The 15,802-nt window shown below is 42.8% G+C and overlaps 2 protein-coding genes across 4 annotated transcripts; one reads left to right on the forward strand and one right to left on the reverse strand.

Annotated features, from left to right (window-relative positions):
* Positions 1 to 236: 236 nt before the first annotated feature.
* On the reverse strand, positions 237 to 6,393 carry rbm42 (RNA binding motif protein 42). 3 transcript variants are annotated; one of them, XM_047332345.1, is made up of 13 exons: positions 6,075 to 6,393; positions 5,886 to 5,942; positions 4,485 to 4,620; positions 4,322 to 4,391; positions 3,977 to 4,048; positions 2,955 to 3,112; positions 2,702 to 2,872; positions 2,295 to 2,423; positions 1,567 to 1,684; positions 1,315 to 1,412; positions 649 to 745; positions 451 to 562; positions 237 to 342 (listed from the first exon to the last, which is right to left on the reverse strand). In XM_047332345.1, coding segments are annotated over exons 2-13 (1,218 nt in total). In that variant the 5' UTR covers position 5,942; positions 6,075 to 6,393; the 3' UTR covers positions 237 to 341. The 3 variants fall into 3 exon arrangements, with proteins under 3 accessions (XP_047188301.1, XP_035484553.1, XP_035484535.1); XM_035628660.2 differs by having other exon boundaries at positions 237 to 309; positions 422 to 562; positions 5,886 to 5,994; XM_035628642.2 differs by lacking the exon at positions 237 to 342 and having other exon boundaries at positions 403 to 562.
* Positions 6,394 to 7,330: 937 nt separating this feature from the next.
* On the forward strand, positions 7,331 to 15,718 carry LOC118302465 (aldehyde dehydrogenase, mitochondrial). The gene is made up of 13 exons (XM_035628617.2): positions 7,331 to 7,526; positions 9,030 to 9,134; positions 9,416 to 9,556; positions 9,994 to 10,073; positions 10,496 to 10,607; positions 10,717 to 10,845; positions 10,975 to 11,088; positions 11,617 to 11,719; positions 12,580 to 12,764; positions 13,117 to 13,281; positions 14,030 to 14,187; positions 14,663 to 14,777; positions 15,493 to 15,718. Exons 1-13 carry the CDS (start codon positions 7,407 to 7,409, stop codon positions 15,523 to 15,525), a joined length of 1,560 nt encoding a protein of 519 aa, XP_035484510.1. The 5' UTR covers positions 7,331 to 7,406; the 3' UTR covers positions 15,526 to 15,718.
* Positions 15,719 to 15,802: the final 84 nt, after the last annotated feature.

Genomic DNA, 15,802 nt, shown 5'->3' on the forward strand with positions numbered 1-15,802 from the left:
TTATGAAAAGTAAATATTTTCATAATTCAATTTAAAACATCAAATTCTGACTTTCTTTTCATACAAAGTCATGGTTTCTGCAGATTGATGTTCTAGGACACACTCATTTTAAAAGGTTGATATTTGAACTGTTTTTCTTCATCAGAAGAAACTGACAAAATCATCCCACTAAACTTCCATTGCCGACCAGTGGGGGAGCCACCGAGGCCTGGTTTTGACAGGAATCACATAAAAGATTAATAAATGATGTTTTATTAAAGGAAGAAAAAACAGATTCCACCTCTGATCGGACAAATCACAAGAGTTGTTCACACACACACACACACACACACACACACACACACACACACACACACACACACACACACACACACACACACACACACACACACACACACACACACACACACACACACACACACACACACACACACACACACACACACACACTATCTCAGGCCCAGTTTCTTCTTCTCCTTCTGTTTCTTGCGAACCACTTCCATGTTGCGGTCCTTCCACATGCTCTTCCTCAGTTTGATTGGCCGACTGCCGACGTACTTCCCTGGACACAATATGAACATGATGTCACTCAACGATCACGCCACGTGAAAACACGTGGTGATGATGAAACACAAGGACGAGACCGACCGTTCATCTCCCTCATGGCTCGGACGTAATCGTTTGGGTCTTTGAAGCTGACGAAGCCGTAGCCTTTGGTCTTTCCTGTTCGTTTGTCTCTCACCACCTGATGAACACGAACACACACACAGAGCAAAGTCCGGTTGAGGAACAGATGAATTACCTGTACTGACCAGCAGAGGGCGACTGAGGAGTTTATGTTTCTTCCTATTAACAGTCACACAGACGAAAATGCACTGAGTTGGGGGCGTGGACACCATGTGATTGATAAATTGGTATCGCCCAATGGGTGAAGGTGACCCAGCTCTCAGTCAGGCCACGCCCACTGCTCCTTCTGGATTGTCTTAGTTTTTAATTCATGTTGATGTCAGTTTCTCTGACAACCACTACATGAACCCTGAGTTATGAGTTTCCCATATTCTTTCTGCTGCCACCATTTCCTTCTGTATTCGGGTTATTTATAAATATATATTTATATATATGTGATCATTACTCACATGCTAAAAGATGAACTGAATGATGATTAGTTATTGTCTGAAATGAGCAGATACAGAATCCTTCACACCAGCCCAGATCATGACACAGCAAATGGCATCAAAGTGGCAATAATTGATTTTTACAAAGTGTATTGTTTTAAATGACAGCGTGTGCTTCAGTTTGAAGCGGTGACATCACCTTGGCTTTGAGGAACGACGGGTATCTGCTGAAGGCTCGGGCCAGTATGTCGTCATTGACCTCGTTGCCGAGGTCGCCGCAGAATATACGGAAATCATCTGCAACAACAACAGTTACAAAAACATCACGACGGCTCCGACTCCAGAGGTCGCAGAGGAAAGAGACATGGGACAGACTGAAGAGGAATTATTGGAGTTCTTCTAAAAGTACAATGAAGGTTTCTGTACTGGTCTGGTCTGTAGTGGTCTGTACCTGATTCCCAGTCCAGCAGGCTGGCGTCCTCCCAGCTCGTCCCTGCTGCCGTCCTGATGCACTTCTTCACCTTGTCAGACTTTGCTCTCTTCTTGTCGTCTGCAGCAGTTTCCACAGGCTGAAACAAACACATGTCCACATCATGTCTTCAGTTGTGGATCCTTTGTATAAAGATTTATTAAATTATAAAATATTATTTTCCCTGCCATATTTACTTTTTTGCATGTCTATACTCAATTTAAAATTGAATTTGCAAAAACTTTACTTTGAACATAATTTGTGCAGTATTGAATTTACAAAGTGATAAAACATGTTCCAGAACCAACAGAGTTTCTCTTTGACCTCGGTTATGAAACAAAAATTATCAATAATATTGAAGTTTAGATACAAACAGATACTAATGACAAGTATCAGATGGAGCAGCTCTATTTTTACATTTATTGAAGAAAAAGACTGTTTATTTTTCAAAATGATACATTTAAGTTTTGAGAGAGACTTTATCGTTTAGTCATTTGAAGCTTTAAAGATCGAAGGGGCGGGACCAGATAATGTTCAAGATTTATGTCATGGAAAATATTTAGTTTTTTTCTTTTTTGTAATTGATATATTGTGATCAAATCAAATCATCACAGGTTATTGAGTAGCATCATGAGTATAAATGAACAAAGTGATCCTTTTAAAATGAGACTTATGACATCAGCACAGAGCAGCCTGTCACTCACACCTACCTCAGGGTGGGCGGGCTCAGGCATGTTGGGTCCGATGATGGCGCCGCTGTCTTCACTTTCCTTCTTGTCCAGCAGACCTGCGGCCCTCACCGCTGCCTGCTGCTCGGCCACACGAGCTGCCAGCTCCTCCTGGGAAGACAGAGTCAGACGTTACTAATATAATATACAGTCCTCAAAGACAGAGAAATAACAGTATATACTCCTGACCTCTGAACAACCGTTTTGCAACTTGCGCGCGCGCGCGCGCGCGCGCACACACACACACACACACACACACACACACACACACACACACACACACACACACACACACACACACACACACACACACACACACACACACACACACACACACACACACACACACACACAATGTTTTGGAAGATGATGAATTTGAATATAAATACCATTCTGGCTTGTCTCTGAGCTCTGACATCGATTCTTTTATGTCCGACGGGGGCGGGAGGAGCCGAGTACACGGTCGGTGCTGCCTGGATGATCGACTGGCTCGGTTTGACGGGAGGCGGAACTCCCTGGCGTGAGATCGGGGCCGACACCATGGTGACCATGTCACGGACCTGAGAGAGAGACAAATGAATGGCTCGTTGTACAGAGATCACAGAGACATCGGCCCACACACAGTTATAGCTGAGCTCTGACCTGAGGGGCGGCAGCCATGTGCTGCTGCATGGGCTGACGAGCACCCTGAGGCGCCTGGCCCTGCAGCGAGGGAGGGAGCATCATGGGAGGAGGTGGAGGGGGCCTGGGCAGAGGAGGAGCTACCGAAGGACCTCGCATCATCGGCATCCTCTGACCAGCTGATGACACAATGTCACAATATCAACACACAGGAAACATATGAACCAGACCAACGTGAGATTCATTGATAATCAATAACATAACTCCAGTTTCCCCTCCTCGATCACCCGACTGTAATCTGTTTACAAATGGGACAGACATATGACAGATGGAATCTAGAATCTGATTTTAACCTGGTCACATTAAGCCCTGGTGTAAAAATGTGATCTGACTGAATCTGATGGCTCGTTTTCCTCCTCCTCTCTTTTGTGCAGGTCCCAAGAAAAAAAACCAACAACCAACAGGAAGTAGATGGTAGCCATCAGTGAAGCTTGTGTCAGTGTCTCTGGTCTTCACTGCGACCTGTGGTTACGTGTGATTATTAAACACGTCTGTTCACGTCGTCGTGTGTGGGTTGACAAAACAAGTTCATTTACACTTGTGGTCAGACTCTGATGTCCCTTGAAGGTGGTTTGACTGGTCAGCTGTCATGGAATCAAACTGTTTGATTGTAATCTGATTGTAAATGGGTTAAGCTATCTTTAACCAAAGTGTGTACAAGACTCAGGCTGTTTGTTGACAAGACAGGTGAAAGATTAAATGACAGCTTACATCATAATAGTAACATTAGGAACGTTTTAGAAATGTTACATTGATGCTAAATGATCTAACACGTTTAATGTAACAAAAAGCTTTTTAATCACAGAGCAGTCAAAGTATTTGTCAAAAGGCTTTGATCTGAAATCTGGTTTATGGATCTATTTTTTATACATGCGCCTCTCCACACTCACAGCTGTCATATTAATAAACAATAATATTAACTATTTTAAGGGAAAGTTACTACTCGTAACGACTAAGTGGTGAACTAGTGACTGAAAACCTACCGGGTCTCTGCAGGATGTGTGGGACGAAGGCTGGTCTCATCATGGGAGGAGGGGGAGGGCGAACTGGAGGAGCTGGGTCAGACCAGAGTCACACGGTGAGTCGAGACTAGTGTAAACATCCGACGGGTATAGCATGACACGTGTGTGTGTGCCTGTGTGCAGTATGTGTCTGGATGGTTTCAGCACATTCAATTTGAAACTAAATGATGGATTCTGCAATAAAGCTTTAATGTGAGTAGGTTGACGTCAGCGTAGAAAGTTCTGTGGGATTTACAGTTGAGCCTGACATGACTTCATGTTGAACACAATATAAACTATTGTGCACGTGTGGGAGTTTGTGTTCACCTGGTCCCACGAAGGTCGGAGGTGGAGGACCAACAAAACTAGCAGCTCTGGCCTCTAATGTCTGCTGGACCTGAGAGAGAAGACAAGAGAAAGTCAAGAGTCTGATAGTTCAATATTACCATTGTAATGACTTATTCCAGTCACAACTAGCAATAGTACAAACCTGTCTGTAGGTGTTTGTGCCAATAATGGCTCGCATAACTGGAAGTGTTGGGACGGCCAGAGCTACAGGTACGGCCTCCATAACGTGGGGGCCTCCCGACACTGGCACTGGGCCACCGAGAACCTCCTGCTCAAACCTGCAGCAGAGAAGAGATCGACTGACATGGGGGGGGTCTGAACGTTTGGATTTTTAAAGTCTACGTACAGAAATGAATCTGGACAAACATTTAAGGGTCAGGGTTAGACCACATTGATTTGGAGCAGTTTACAGTGTTGATGTCTTGTCTCTGAGTGCGAGTGTGTGTCAGCCTGCTAATCTGCCCTCGCAGGGTGAGGTCGAATTGTCAAATTTGCTTAGGAAGTTTCCAATATCTTGAAGTGACCCGGAAGTATTTGATCAGCACCATGAAAATGTTCAGATTCTCTAAATGTTTAGGAAAGCTGCTTCAGTGCTTCCTTTCTATCTCATTTACCATAGGGTGCATTGGAACTTCCTATGTGAGAGTAAGGAGAAACAGACCCACTATTCATTGCTTCAGCAATATTTCACTTGACAATGCACCGACGTAAAAGATTCAGTCTGAAGTAGTAGGAGAAGAAGAGTATGAATATGACCCAGAAGAGATGTCATCATGTAAGTTACTGTTACATATCAATCATAACATGTGATGTCACACGGTGGTAAAACATGAAACATACTGATGGAGCCGCTTAGGTTTTTGTAGTTCATCTTCAGAAATGTGTCGTTTCACCACGACAGACTCATCAACAACATCCACCCTCACATGACGACTTAGTAGAGTGTTGGTGGAGTCGGATTCTCTTTTCCTAAGTCCTATGAATCCTCCTTGACACCTTTCATTGACCTCATGACGTTTTCCACTGAGTTCAAGGAATAGTAGAGAGGAAGGACGGTCTGAATCCTCCCCTAGAGTAAACACTACGGTAATACCCCCCAGGAAAGATGCAAGGCATCTGTAATTAACGTTTTGAAAGCATTTGTATTTTATTTTCATAAGCAGTGAGTGTTCACAGCTTGACTGACGGTTTGTTTCAATTGCTGCTGTTTGTTTACATTTACACTTAAAATTGTATTGGTGATAATATTGTAAAGTAGTTAGAAAACACTAGTTGGAAAGAGGGATTGGAAAAGTCCTTCCCTTTATTTGCACTAATAAATGCTGCAATCAGCAATATAATGTTTTTTCTTGTATCGTCATAAATATCAAATTCTCTTCAAATATCGTGATATCATTTCGAGGCTATATCGCCGCCCCCTAGTGGCCACACACTGTAGCGCAGGGTCATCTGATCTCCATACTCTTCTGTGATAAATTCTATCTACGCTGCTGTTGAGATTCGTTCTTGTTCACGACCTCAGTGAAGAGGTGCTTGTACTCACAGAGCCATCTCCGCCTCCATCTCCTTCAGACGCTCCTCTCCCGACTTGAGCGCCATGCTGCGACACAAACACACCGATCAGAGCAGCAGGAGGAAGGGCTCCTTCAGAGCTACATCACAAAACAACACAAACAGTGAGTTCGTAGACACATTGGTTAATAACGTCTATTAACGTCATGACCACACTCACCTCGACCTGCTGTGGACGGAGGAAACTCAACCGCGGCTTTTCAACCGCACGGAGCAACGTTAGCTAGCACGTCAGGAGCTAGCTGAGCTAGCTAAAGCTAGCAACTTAAAATAGCTCTACTGTATCAACCAGCAAAACAGTTAGCCTCGACGCTAACAGCTCACTGACTTCAACATTACCGCCCGACCAACCCGGCTGCCACGTGGTGGACTAATAGTTATTAACTAGCTCGAACGAGCTGAGCGAATATACGAGTTAGTGATTAGTGATTAGCGTTCTGTTCCCCGGCGCACACAGAACTCAGTGATGAGTGAGCACTACTGCCCCCTGCTGGACTGGAGGGAAGGCAGCGTGCCAGTTCTTCTTCTTCTCGAGTTTTTTTGGCGGTTGGTAAACAACAAATTGGTGCATTACTGCTACCAACTGGTATGGATCAGTATCGCCATTATTTACTATATAAAAATATATAGATAGATATGATGGATAGATACTTTATTGATTCCAAGTTAGGAAATACAAAAAAAACAACGTCAAAATATACGCATAAATAAAACAAAACCCAAAACTCATATCTGCTCAGATCCGTCTGTGAGCTGATCACCAAATGTACGCTGCACAAATGTAATGATAACGATCATGCATTTCCCTGTTTTTATTTTTTAAATTGAATTATTTACAATCAAAAAAGGCATATTCAAGAGAATACAGCTTACAAAAAATAAACAATAACAACTGAGCAAACGATATCAATAAGAAATACAAGAAAACACAAGATACAAATAAATAATAGTGAAACAAACAAAAATAGAATGAATGAAAAAAAAAATGAGTGGTGATCAATCAGTTATTGGGGACATAGATATTCATACAGATGTAGGGCTTTTCGAGTTTTAAAACATTTTACATATTTCTTGTATAGTATTATTCCGTTTAAATATACAGTGAATACAGGAGTGTTTTTGAGAAACGACATTTGTGTATAAAATAATTAAATTGTTGATCCCAAATTCTGCTTTCTTGTCCTCCAGCTGGAGACCAAACTTTACACTTTCATATGTTAGAATCGGTAAACTTTGATCATTATAATGGTAGAATCATTAAACTTTGATCATTATAAGTTCAATAGTTTCAATGTCTGAGTTACAGAAAGTACAAACATTCAAATTTCCTTATTATCCTTCAGCGTGACGTGATGCGTTGCTGCCACCTGCTGGTCACTCCTGGGGGCTCCGCCCCGAGTCATCTGGAGGAGGGCGGTGACGTCACGGTAGAAAGAGGGGCCTCGGAGCTCCAGTGGATCTTCTGTCATCCATCGATCAGACAGGAAGCATCATGCTGCGAGCCGCGTTGTTCTCTCGGACTCTTCCCGGACTCAGTCGCCTGTCGACGAATCTCTACTCGTCTCTCGCCATCCCCGCGCCGAGCTGCCGGCCCGAGGTCCAGTTCAACCAGGTAGGATGTTGGACACTGGACAAAAACCGACGAATCAACAAGTGCGCGTCGATGTCGGTTGTTGGGTCGCGGGCTCCCGTGCACGTGACGGTATCACGGGATCGAACATGGACCATTGAGTTGTTAGAGACAAGAACTGAGATTCATGGTCCAGGTCCAACAACCGTCTTCTGCTGCAGCGAGGGGGGGTTAACAGTACAAGTCAATCTTAGGGTGCATGGGGACCGGGGGTCGAACCTCCAACCCCTGTGGACCAGTGGAACGACCGACAGTTCCTCCTGAGCCACAAGGAACCGAGCCGAACGAGCCTGTTTACAGTAGTAATCCCACCCCCCACTGCCATGGCCACATGTCTCCTCTCGGTGAAGGTTCACGTGGTGGAGCTGAGGGAGGGAGGGAGGTTGTGTAAGGTGATTTATTACTTTACTGATAAGAAGGCCAGTCCAAGAACTGCCCCTGCCTCGTCATGTCGTTGACCCCTTCAGACGTGTGGGATTCATACTGCAGTCGGAGGAATTACGAGAATGTCCCGTTCAAGTGCTTTGTTTTCGGAAGGAATTGGGAGGAAAAATGTCTGATGTGATGAACTTTGCACCATGCGAGCAGACTAAAGTCCATTTGTTATGAATAGAAACATAAGACGCTTTGGTCTATATCAAGTTAAGTATATAGATTACACATTACAGTTTAAAATTATGCATACAAATTATTATGAACATTTATTGGAAGGATAAGATGAACCATCTCGTTTTCAAGGAGGGTCCTAAACGCAAAACACACTCACTGTTCCCTTTTTGAATAACAGAAACTGTTGAAATGACTTACAGCTCATGTCTAATTCGCAGAACCTTTCAACATGACCTGAATCAACAACATGCAGGAAGCTGTCAGCTGCATTATTATTACACATTATCATAAAAATAGTGAATATCTGCAGCAATTAACTATGTTATTTATGTACAAAGCATGGACTGAGGACAGAGCCTTTCTCGACTGCGGCTCAGGAGGTAGAGTGGTCGTCCACCTACCTGAAGGTCGGCGGTTTGATCCAAGCTTCCCCGAGTCTGCATGCCGATGTGTCCTTGAGCAAGACACTTAACCCTAAGCTGCCTCTGATGGATCTTCTGGCGGTGTATGAATATGTATGAATGTGTATGAAGACTAGAAAGAAGCAAAATAAATAAAGTCCAATAGTCCAATAACGATACGACTGTGACAAGTGAAGCACTTACTGTACCATCTATAAGTGAATGTCTGATCATGTATGAATGACGTGTAAATATCTGTCTCCAGCGTTTATCTTGCTTAACAATCGTTCAGGTTTAAGAAGTTCTGTTTTGTTTTTCCAACTTATGGAGCCAGAAATCACATTCCACCTGAATCACAGCGACAGCAACATATTCATTTTCTCTTAACGACTGTGTCGTGTGATGACAAGTATTTCTTTAGCTGAGAATTAATATGTTGTTTGTAAAAATCAAATCGCACATTTGAACGTTTCAGCTGTTCATCAACAACCAGTGGCAGGATGCAGCGAGCGGGAAAACCTTCCCGACCATCAACCCAGCGACTGGGGAAGTTATTTGTCAAGTGGCCGAGGCTGACGAGGTGAACTTACATTCACATTGTTGTTCCAGTGAAGGTGGGGAAGCAGTTGTGTGTAACACCAACTAACGCATGCAGTGATACGTTTGTGTGTATAGATTTGAGTTTGGTTCTGCTTTAGACGTTAACAGGTTTCAAAGCAGCCTCCTTAAAGGGGAGTGAGCAATTTTAATCCAATACACTTTTTGTAAAAAATTGGCGAATGTTTCTTCACTAGCTGTCGGTTCCTTGTGTGAAGAAAAATGTCTTGTAACCTCTCGTGTTGTGGTGTTTGATATTTCCAGGCAGATGTCGACAAGGCAGTGAAAGCAGCGCGTGATGCCTTCAGGTTTGGGTCACCGTGGCGACGGATGGACGCCTCTCACCGTGGACTTCTGCTCCACCGATTGGCCGACGCCATCGAGAGGGACACAGCCTATCTGGCCGTGAGTCATGTTTACATTTCAGGAAACGACATTGTAAAGCAAGTCAGCCTATTTGACGTTAAGGTCACGGCATGCCATATTGATTATTATCATCTGTGGCTGTAAACGACTGAACACCCAAGATCCCGATTGTGACAAAAGAGTGATGGACACAACCAGTCTGGACCGGAAGGAGAACCACAGAAACAAAAACATGAGCAATAATCTCTACAACATAAACCGTGTGTGAACATTATAAACAGAAATTACTTTTGCATTTTTAAAGTATATGATGTAAATACTGAAATAGAGCAAGAATCTTCCTCCAGATCGTCAAACACACACATTACTTATGTCTCTTCTACTGTAACAGCATCTTGTATATTACATATGATTTGTAATTGGGGTCATATCCCATAATATGGTTGTGCAGAGCTGACGTTGTGTTGTCGTCACAGGAACTGGAGACGCTGGACAACGGGAAGCCGTACGCGGTATCCTACGCTGTGGATGTTCCCCACGTGGTGAAATGTCTCAGGTGAACAAACTCCACAAAGGATTTTTGGCATTTTAAAGTTTTGTTGTGAAACAGACAAAGTTTTAAAAGTCCGACCGATATGGATTTTTTGGGGCCGATATCGATATTAGGGAGTACAAGATTCCCGATACCGATACATCAGCCGATATATATATGTATATATGAATGTATGTATGTATATATATCTATATATGTGTATATGTATATGTGTATGAATGTATGTATGTATGTATGTATGTATGTATATATATTAAATCTGTCAATGATTCTAAAATGTCTTTATCAAACCTTTACTTCTGCCTCGGTTGAGGTGAAACCACTATATTTAATTTAGCTCTTAAGTGAATCTCATCGTTGAGACCAGGAAGCTTTGCTGTGTACTTCCTGAAGAGACGAACCTCTGGTGTTTGTGTTGTGTTCAGGTACTACGCAGGCTGGGCGGACAAATGGGAGGGAAAGACCATCCCCATCGACGGAGATTATTTCTGCTACACCAGACATGAACCCATCGGCGTATGTGGACAGATCATACCTGTGAGGAGGTCGACCGATAACCCTTTTCCGGGCTGATACCGAGCAATTGTTTTATCGGACGGAAGAGTAAACGCAACCTCGTCTTTTCTCCTGATCTTCCTCTCCGCAGTGGAACTTCCCTCTGCTGATGCAGGCCTGGAAACTCGGCCCTGCCCTCGCGACCGGCAACACTGTGGTGATGAAGGTCGCGGAGCAGACGCCGCTCACAGCGCTCTATGTCGCCAGCTTGATCAAAGAGGTACCGTTGGTTTCTGGCCTAGTGCACACACTTCATCAATCGATGTTCTCTAAATGATGTTCAAACTTTAATCTCTGTCACAATGACCAGGTGTTCTGAAGATCTGGTTCCACTCGGTTCTGTTCGCAGGTGGGTTTCCCAGAAGGTGTTGTGAATATCCTGCCTGGCATGGGCCCTTCAGCAGGGGCTGCGATCGCAAGGCACATGGATGTTGACAAGTTGGCCTTCACTGGATCCACAGAGGTCAGGACCCGCTCTCTGCTCTTTTACCCCTTTTGTGTTATTGTTTGCAGGACAATAACATTTTTGTAGAGACAATAAAGCTCATGTAGTTATGAGCACTTAGTAGTAGAAAGTCGCAACTCACTGAGTGTATATAAAGATGGACGACATGTCAGCTCCCAAAGGAAAACATCTGGATCTCTATAGGTCCTAAACTGCGCCTCCTTCATCAAACTTGAAAATCAAAGTAGAGATGGTTTCTGTTTTTTATCACACTGATGTAAATTCAAGTTCATGTTTCTGAAATGTTTGGTTTCGATAAGTTATTTGATGCTATAAAAAAACTAAACAAGGTGAAACGTCATGATTGACAGGTCATACACACACACACACTCAACATTAGACCGGAACAACAACTGGAACAACCAGTCTGAGCTGTCAGCTGTGTTACTGTACTTCCTTCTATACAGTATAAATATTTCTACAACTTGCTGAATGGCCACTTGTAAATAAAACGTATATATACATCTTTCCTCTCTGGTCTTTCAGGTGGGTCATCTGATCCAGCAGGCTTCAGGCAACAGTAACCTGAAGAAGGTGACTCTGGAGCTGGGAGGAAAGAGTCCGAACATCATCCTGTCCGACGCCAACAGTGTGTGATCCGTCTGTTAAACTGTCAATCATTTCATCCTGAAATCAGACTTCTGTCAAACTACTGGTCCCGTGTGTGGAGGCTTCTGCTTCCCGGTTCTGTGTCTAGTGAGAGAACCCGGAGTAATGTAAAGATTAGTTTGTTGAGTCACTCAAACAAGTGGGTTTTGTATCCTGGCACCCAGATGAATTCTGGGAGCTCTTTTCATTTGCTCTGTCAGACTCTCAGTCTGGATTTTGCTGACGAAAAAGCATTTGATTTATAGTACTTGATATTTTTAAATTTCACAGACTAATGCGCATTTGAGTATTAGTCTGACTACGCCAGGCGAGTCTTTTGGTTTTGTGCAAGAAAGTCTTGAAAAAAATTAATATATGTTCAACCCCTCAATTCTTTCTGATGAAAAGAGCGTAGCTATGTTCCGAGTAGAGCTGCAACAGTTCATCGATTGAACGATTAGTAATCAATTACTAAATGAATCACCAACTATTTTGATTATCGATTAATCGGTTCAAGTAGTTTTAATGAAAAAAAAGGTAAAATCCTCTGATTTAAGCTTCTTAAACTGAATAACTTTGGTGTCGTGGACAAATACAAAACATCGTCTTGGTGGTTTGAGGAAACGCGATCAACATTCTTCTTTTACAATTTGATGACACCTTATGGACCCTGGTCCGGACACGACTGTGTGATGTGATCAATAATCAACTGTTGCACTTGTTAACATCAACAGTCATCAGGGCGACGTGTCACACTCTTATTATTCTTCTGTCAAGAGAGGACGAGTCGTACCTCGTGACATAATACTGAGAGTATTGTTTAGTGTTGTGACATGGAGGTTGTGGTTGTTCCTCCGGCAGTGGAAGACGCAGTGGAGCAGTCGCACTTCGCTCTGTTTTTCAACCAGGGCCAGTGCTGCTGCGCCGGCTCTCGGACCTACGTCCAGGAGGAGGTCTACGACGAGTTCCTGGAGAGGAGTGTGGAGCGAGCGAAGAGGAGGGTGGTGGGAAACCCCTTCGACCTGAACACCGAACAGGGACCTCAGGTAACACACACACACACTTAGGATTTTCAACAAGACCACAACTGTAATAATCCTCTAGTATCTTTTTAATTTTAGAGCTAGGAGTGAATTATCAGCGCCGATAATCGGTCGACCCCTATTTCAGAACAGACTACATCTCCAAAATTTATTTTACATCCTGTTACTATGATGAATGTATATCGTCACACACAAACGCTTCAGAGCTCAAGAGATCTGTAGTATTCTTCATATCACTACCAACAATCCCTGCACATATTTTAATAAACATAACAAGGTGTGGAGGAACACACTCACACACACACACACACACACACACACACACACACTGTTCCCTCTGTGACTACCTGTCCAGGTGGATCAGGAGCAGTTCAACAAGATCCTGGGCTACATCAGTAGCGGGAAGAGGGAGGGAGCCAAGCTGATGTGTGGCGGCGGAGCGGCCGCCGACAGAGGATACTTCATCCAACCCACCGTGTTCGGAGACGTCCAGGACGACATGACCATTGCCAGGGAAGAGGTAATGAAAATAACTGTCTCCCTCTCACTGGTGTGATGGAAAGACCGTTGAGGTCTTAAAGGGGCAGTACGCGATTCTAAAGCAACACACGTTTTGTAAAAATCCGCGAATATTTTCTCACCGTCCGATGGGCTGTCGCTTTTGCGAGCCCAAGCTCTGTAAAGAAAAAAAACAAACAAACTGCGAGCGCAGTTTGTAAACATCACTCGTCGACACCTTAAGAGATGCGCTGCCGGGTGGCGCCGCAACTCCACGGCTTTGGCCTCGTGGTTAGTGCGCTGGACTCTCACACCGAGGACCCGGGTCCATGGCCAGAGCAGCAGAATCACAGCAACAAGGCAAGAGAAACAATCTTTCTCCAGAATCACCTACTGCCCCTTTAATCAGAAGTGTTCATCACAAGGAGCTGGAGAAGATTTCTGGTTCGTTACACATCAACATGTTGTCAGTGCTTAGCGTCCCAAACAAAACCTGCCCTCCTGGTCCCTGTGAGTGTTTTTTATCTCTCAGAGTAATGTGGTCATCTCACAAACACAATGGCTGTCTCCATAGTAACACTCTGTCTCCGTTTATATTTACTGCAGTGTGTCTCGCAAGATGTCTTTCAGCTATATATATATATTTATATACACACACACACATACATATATATATGTATATATATTATATATACATATTTATACAAGGCGAAAATGTTTTTGTTCTGTCTCGTGTTATTTATTGATTTGAGCGGACTCTTCTCCTGCAGATCTTCGGTCCAGTCATGCAGATCCTGAAGTTTAAATCTCTGGAGGAGGTGGTGACGAGAGCCAACGACTCGAAATACGGCCTCGCAGCCGCCGTGTTCACAAAGGACATCGACAAGGCCAACTACGTCTCCAACGGGCTGCGTGCCGGCACAGTCTGGTAGGAGCGTCGCTGCCGAATCCCTATCAACGCAAACGTTTAAGTCTGTAAAGCTACAGATTCTCATAAGGCTAAAATAAAGGTTCACTCGTGATAACTCAGGAATGAACTGAGGCATTTTACAGAAAAGTTCTGTTTTGTATCTCCGGCATTTACATGCATCAACTGTAACAACATGTAACAATGTTACGCAGGTCTGGAATCACGTGACACAAGTAGGCAGAGTGCTGCTATTACAGTTTACGATTGGAAAAAAAATTACAATAAAAGTGTAACAGGCTTTATCAAAGTATGTGGATGATGATAATAATAATAATAATAACAAAGGGTCCTGGTTTCTTCTCACCTCTGGAATCTGTGTCTGAGTCATAACCTACTTTTAAGTTTTCTGTAACATCACAAGTTTATTTCTTATTAATGTGCGTGCGTGCGTGCGTGCGTGTGTGTGTGTTTGTGCATGTGTGTGTTTGTGCAGGATTAACTGTTACGACGTGTTTGGGGCTCAGGCTCCATTTGGAGGTTACAAGGCTTCTGGTAACGGCAGAGAACTTGGAGAGTATGGTCTGGACAACTACACAGAAGTCAAAACGGTAATTAATAAAAAATGATAATATAATGTTTAGTATAAATATGTAAGATCAGACCACTTCATGTTATTTGTGTCTCTATTAAGACTCATTTTGTTTAAAAAAAAAATCTTAATCAAACATCAAGGTCAGAATGTGTCAAATACTGTACGTTTAGAATCAAAACCATAATGAGATATATTTAAACACTGTCTGAACCGTAGTGATCCAGTGGTAACGATAAAAAAATAACTCGCACCAAATGTAACGATGGAGATTGATTATACAGTACAGACGACATGATTTAATGATGTAAATGACAATAATTATAGAATAAATTAATTATAAATATTGTTTCCATGTATATGTATATATTTTTTTATAATTAGAGATATTTTAACTTGTTCTGTACAATAATAATGGATTTTTTCTATTTATTTATAATTATATTGCAAATTTGTCTCATTGAAACTTAAAAATTACTTTGGGGAAGAACAAGTGTTTGTGCAACAAAGAAGGGGATAAAACCACAGTTATATGCAGTATTATAGTGTAGTAGAGTAAATATTATACTGATATCTATAATAAAAGCATTTTGTAAAATACATTTTATTTACTTTGAGGGAAATATTGCGAGGGAGATATCCTGGGGACAGAAAAGTCACCAAGAGGCAGGAATGACACGTATGACTCAGCTAAATATTCTTCCCTTCTGATTGTTTTTGTCTTGTGTTGCCAGGTGACCATCAAGGTGCCGCAGAAGAACTCGTAGATGCTTTTGTCACATTTACATTTATGTGTGCACTTATAGGACTGACTCAACCCCTGATTGGATGACTGTCCATGTCCTACAGAAAACCGTTCATGACTTTTCTGCCTTGATGTTAATCGTAAAACGATCTCTTTTTGTAATCTGAGATTTCTGAGATTTCTTATTTTTCTGAATAAATGCATTGGAGGCGCTCCGCTTGCTGTCACGTTGTGTTGTTCACAGAAAGGAGGTAAAAGAATAACTGTTGGATCCTGGGACTTACGGTACTTTATCATTG

This window comes from Scophthalmus maximus, chromosome 1 (assembly GCF_022379125.1).
Source record: "Scophthalmus maximus strain ysfricsl-2021 chromosome 1, ASM2237912v1, whole genome shotgun sequence".
Classification (NCBI taxonomy): Eukaryota; Metazoa; Chordata; class Actinopteri; order Pleuronectiformes; family Scophthalmidae; genus Scophthalmus; species Scophthalmus maximus.

Bases quoted from the DNA above. Each gene is read 5' to 3' on its own strand.
- rbm42 (XM_047332345.1), bottom strand. From the start codon at position 5,941: ATGGCGCTCAAGTCGGGAGAGGAGCGTCTGAAGGAGATGGAGGCGGAG. The intron at 2,873-2,954 runs GTCAGAGCTCAG...TCTCTCTCTCAG, and splicing joins ACATGGCTGCCGCCCCTCAG to GTCCGTGACATGGTCACCAT. The intron at 746-1,314 runs GTGATGTCACCG...CGTGTTCATCAG, and splicing joins CGTCGTTCCTCAAAGCCAAG to GTGGTGAGAGACAAACGAAC.
- LOC118302465 (XM_035628617.2), top strand. From the start codon at position 7,407: ATGCTGCGAGCCGCGTTGTTCTCTCGGACTCTTCCCGGACTCAGTCGC. The intron at 10,846-10,974 runs GTACCGTTGGTT...TTCTGTTCGCAG, and splicing joins TCGCCAGCTTGATCAAAGAG to GTGGGTTTCCCAGAAGGTGT. The intron at 11,720-12,579 runs GTGTGTGATCCG...TTCCTCCGGCAG, and splicing joins CATCCTGTCCGACGCCAACA to TGGAAGACGCAGTGGAGCAG.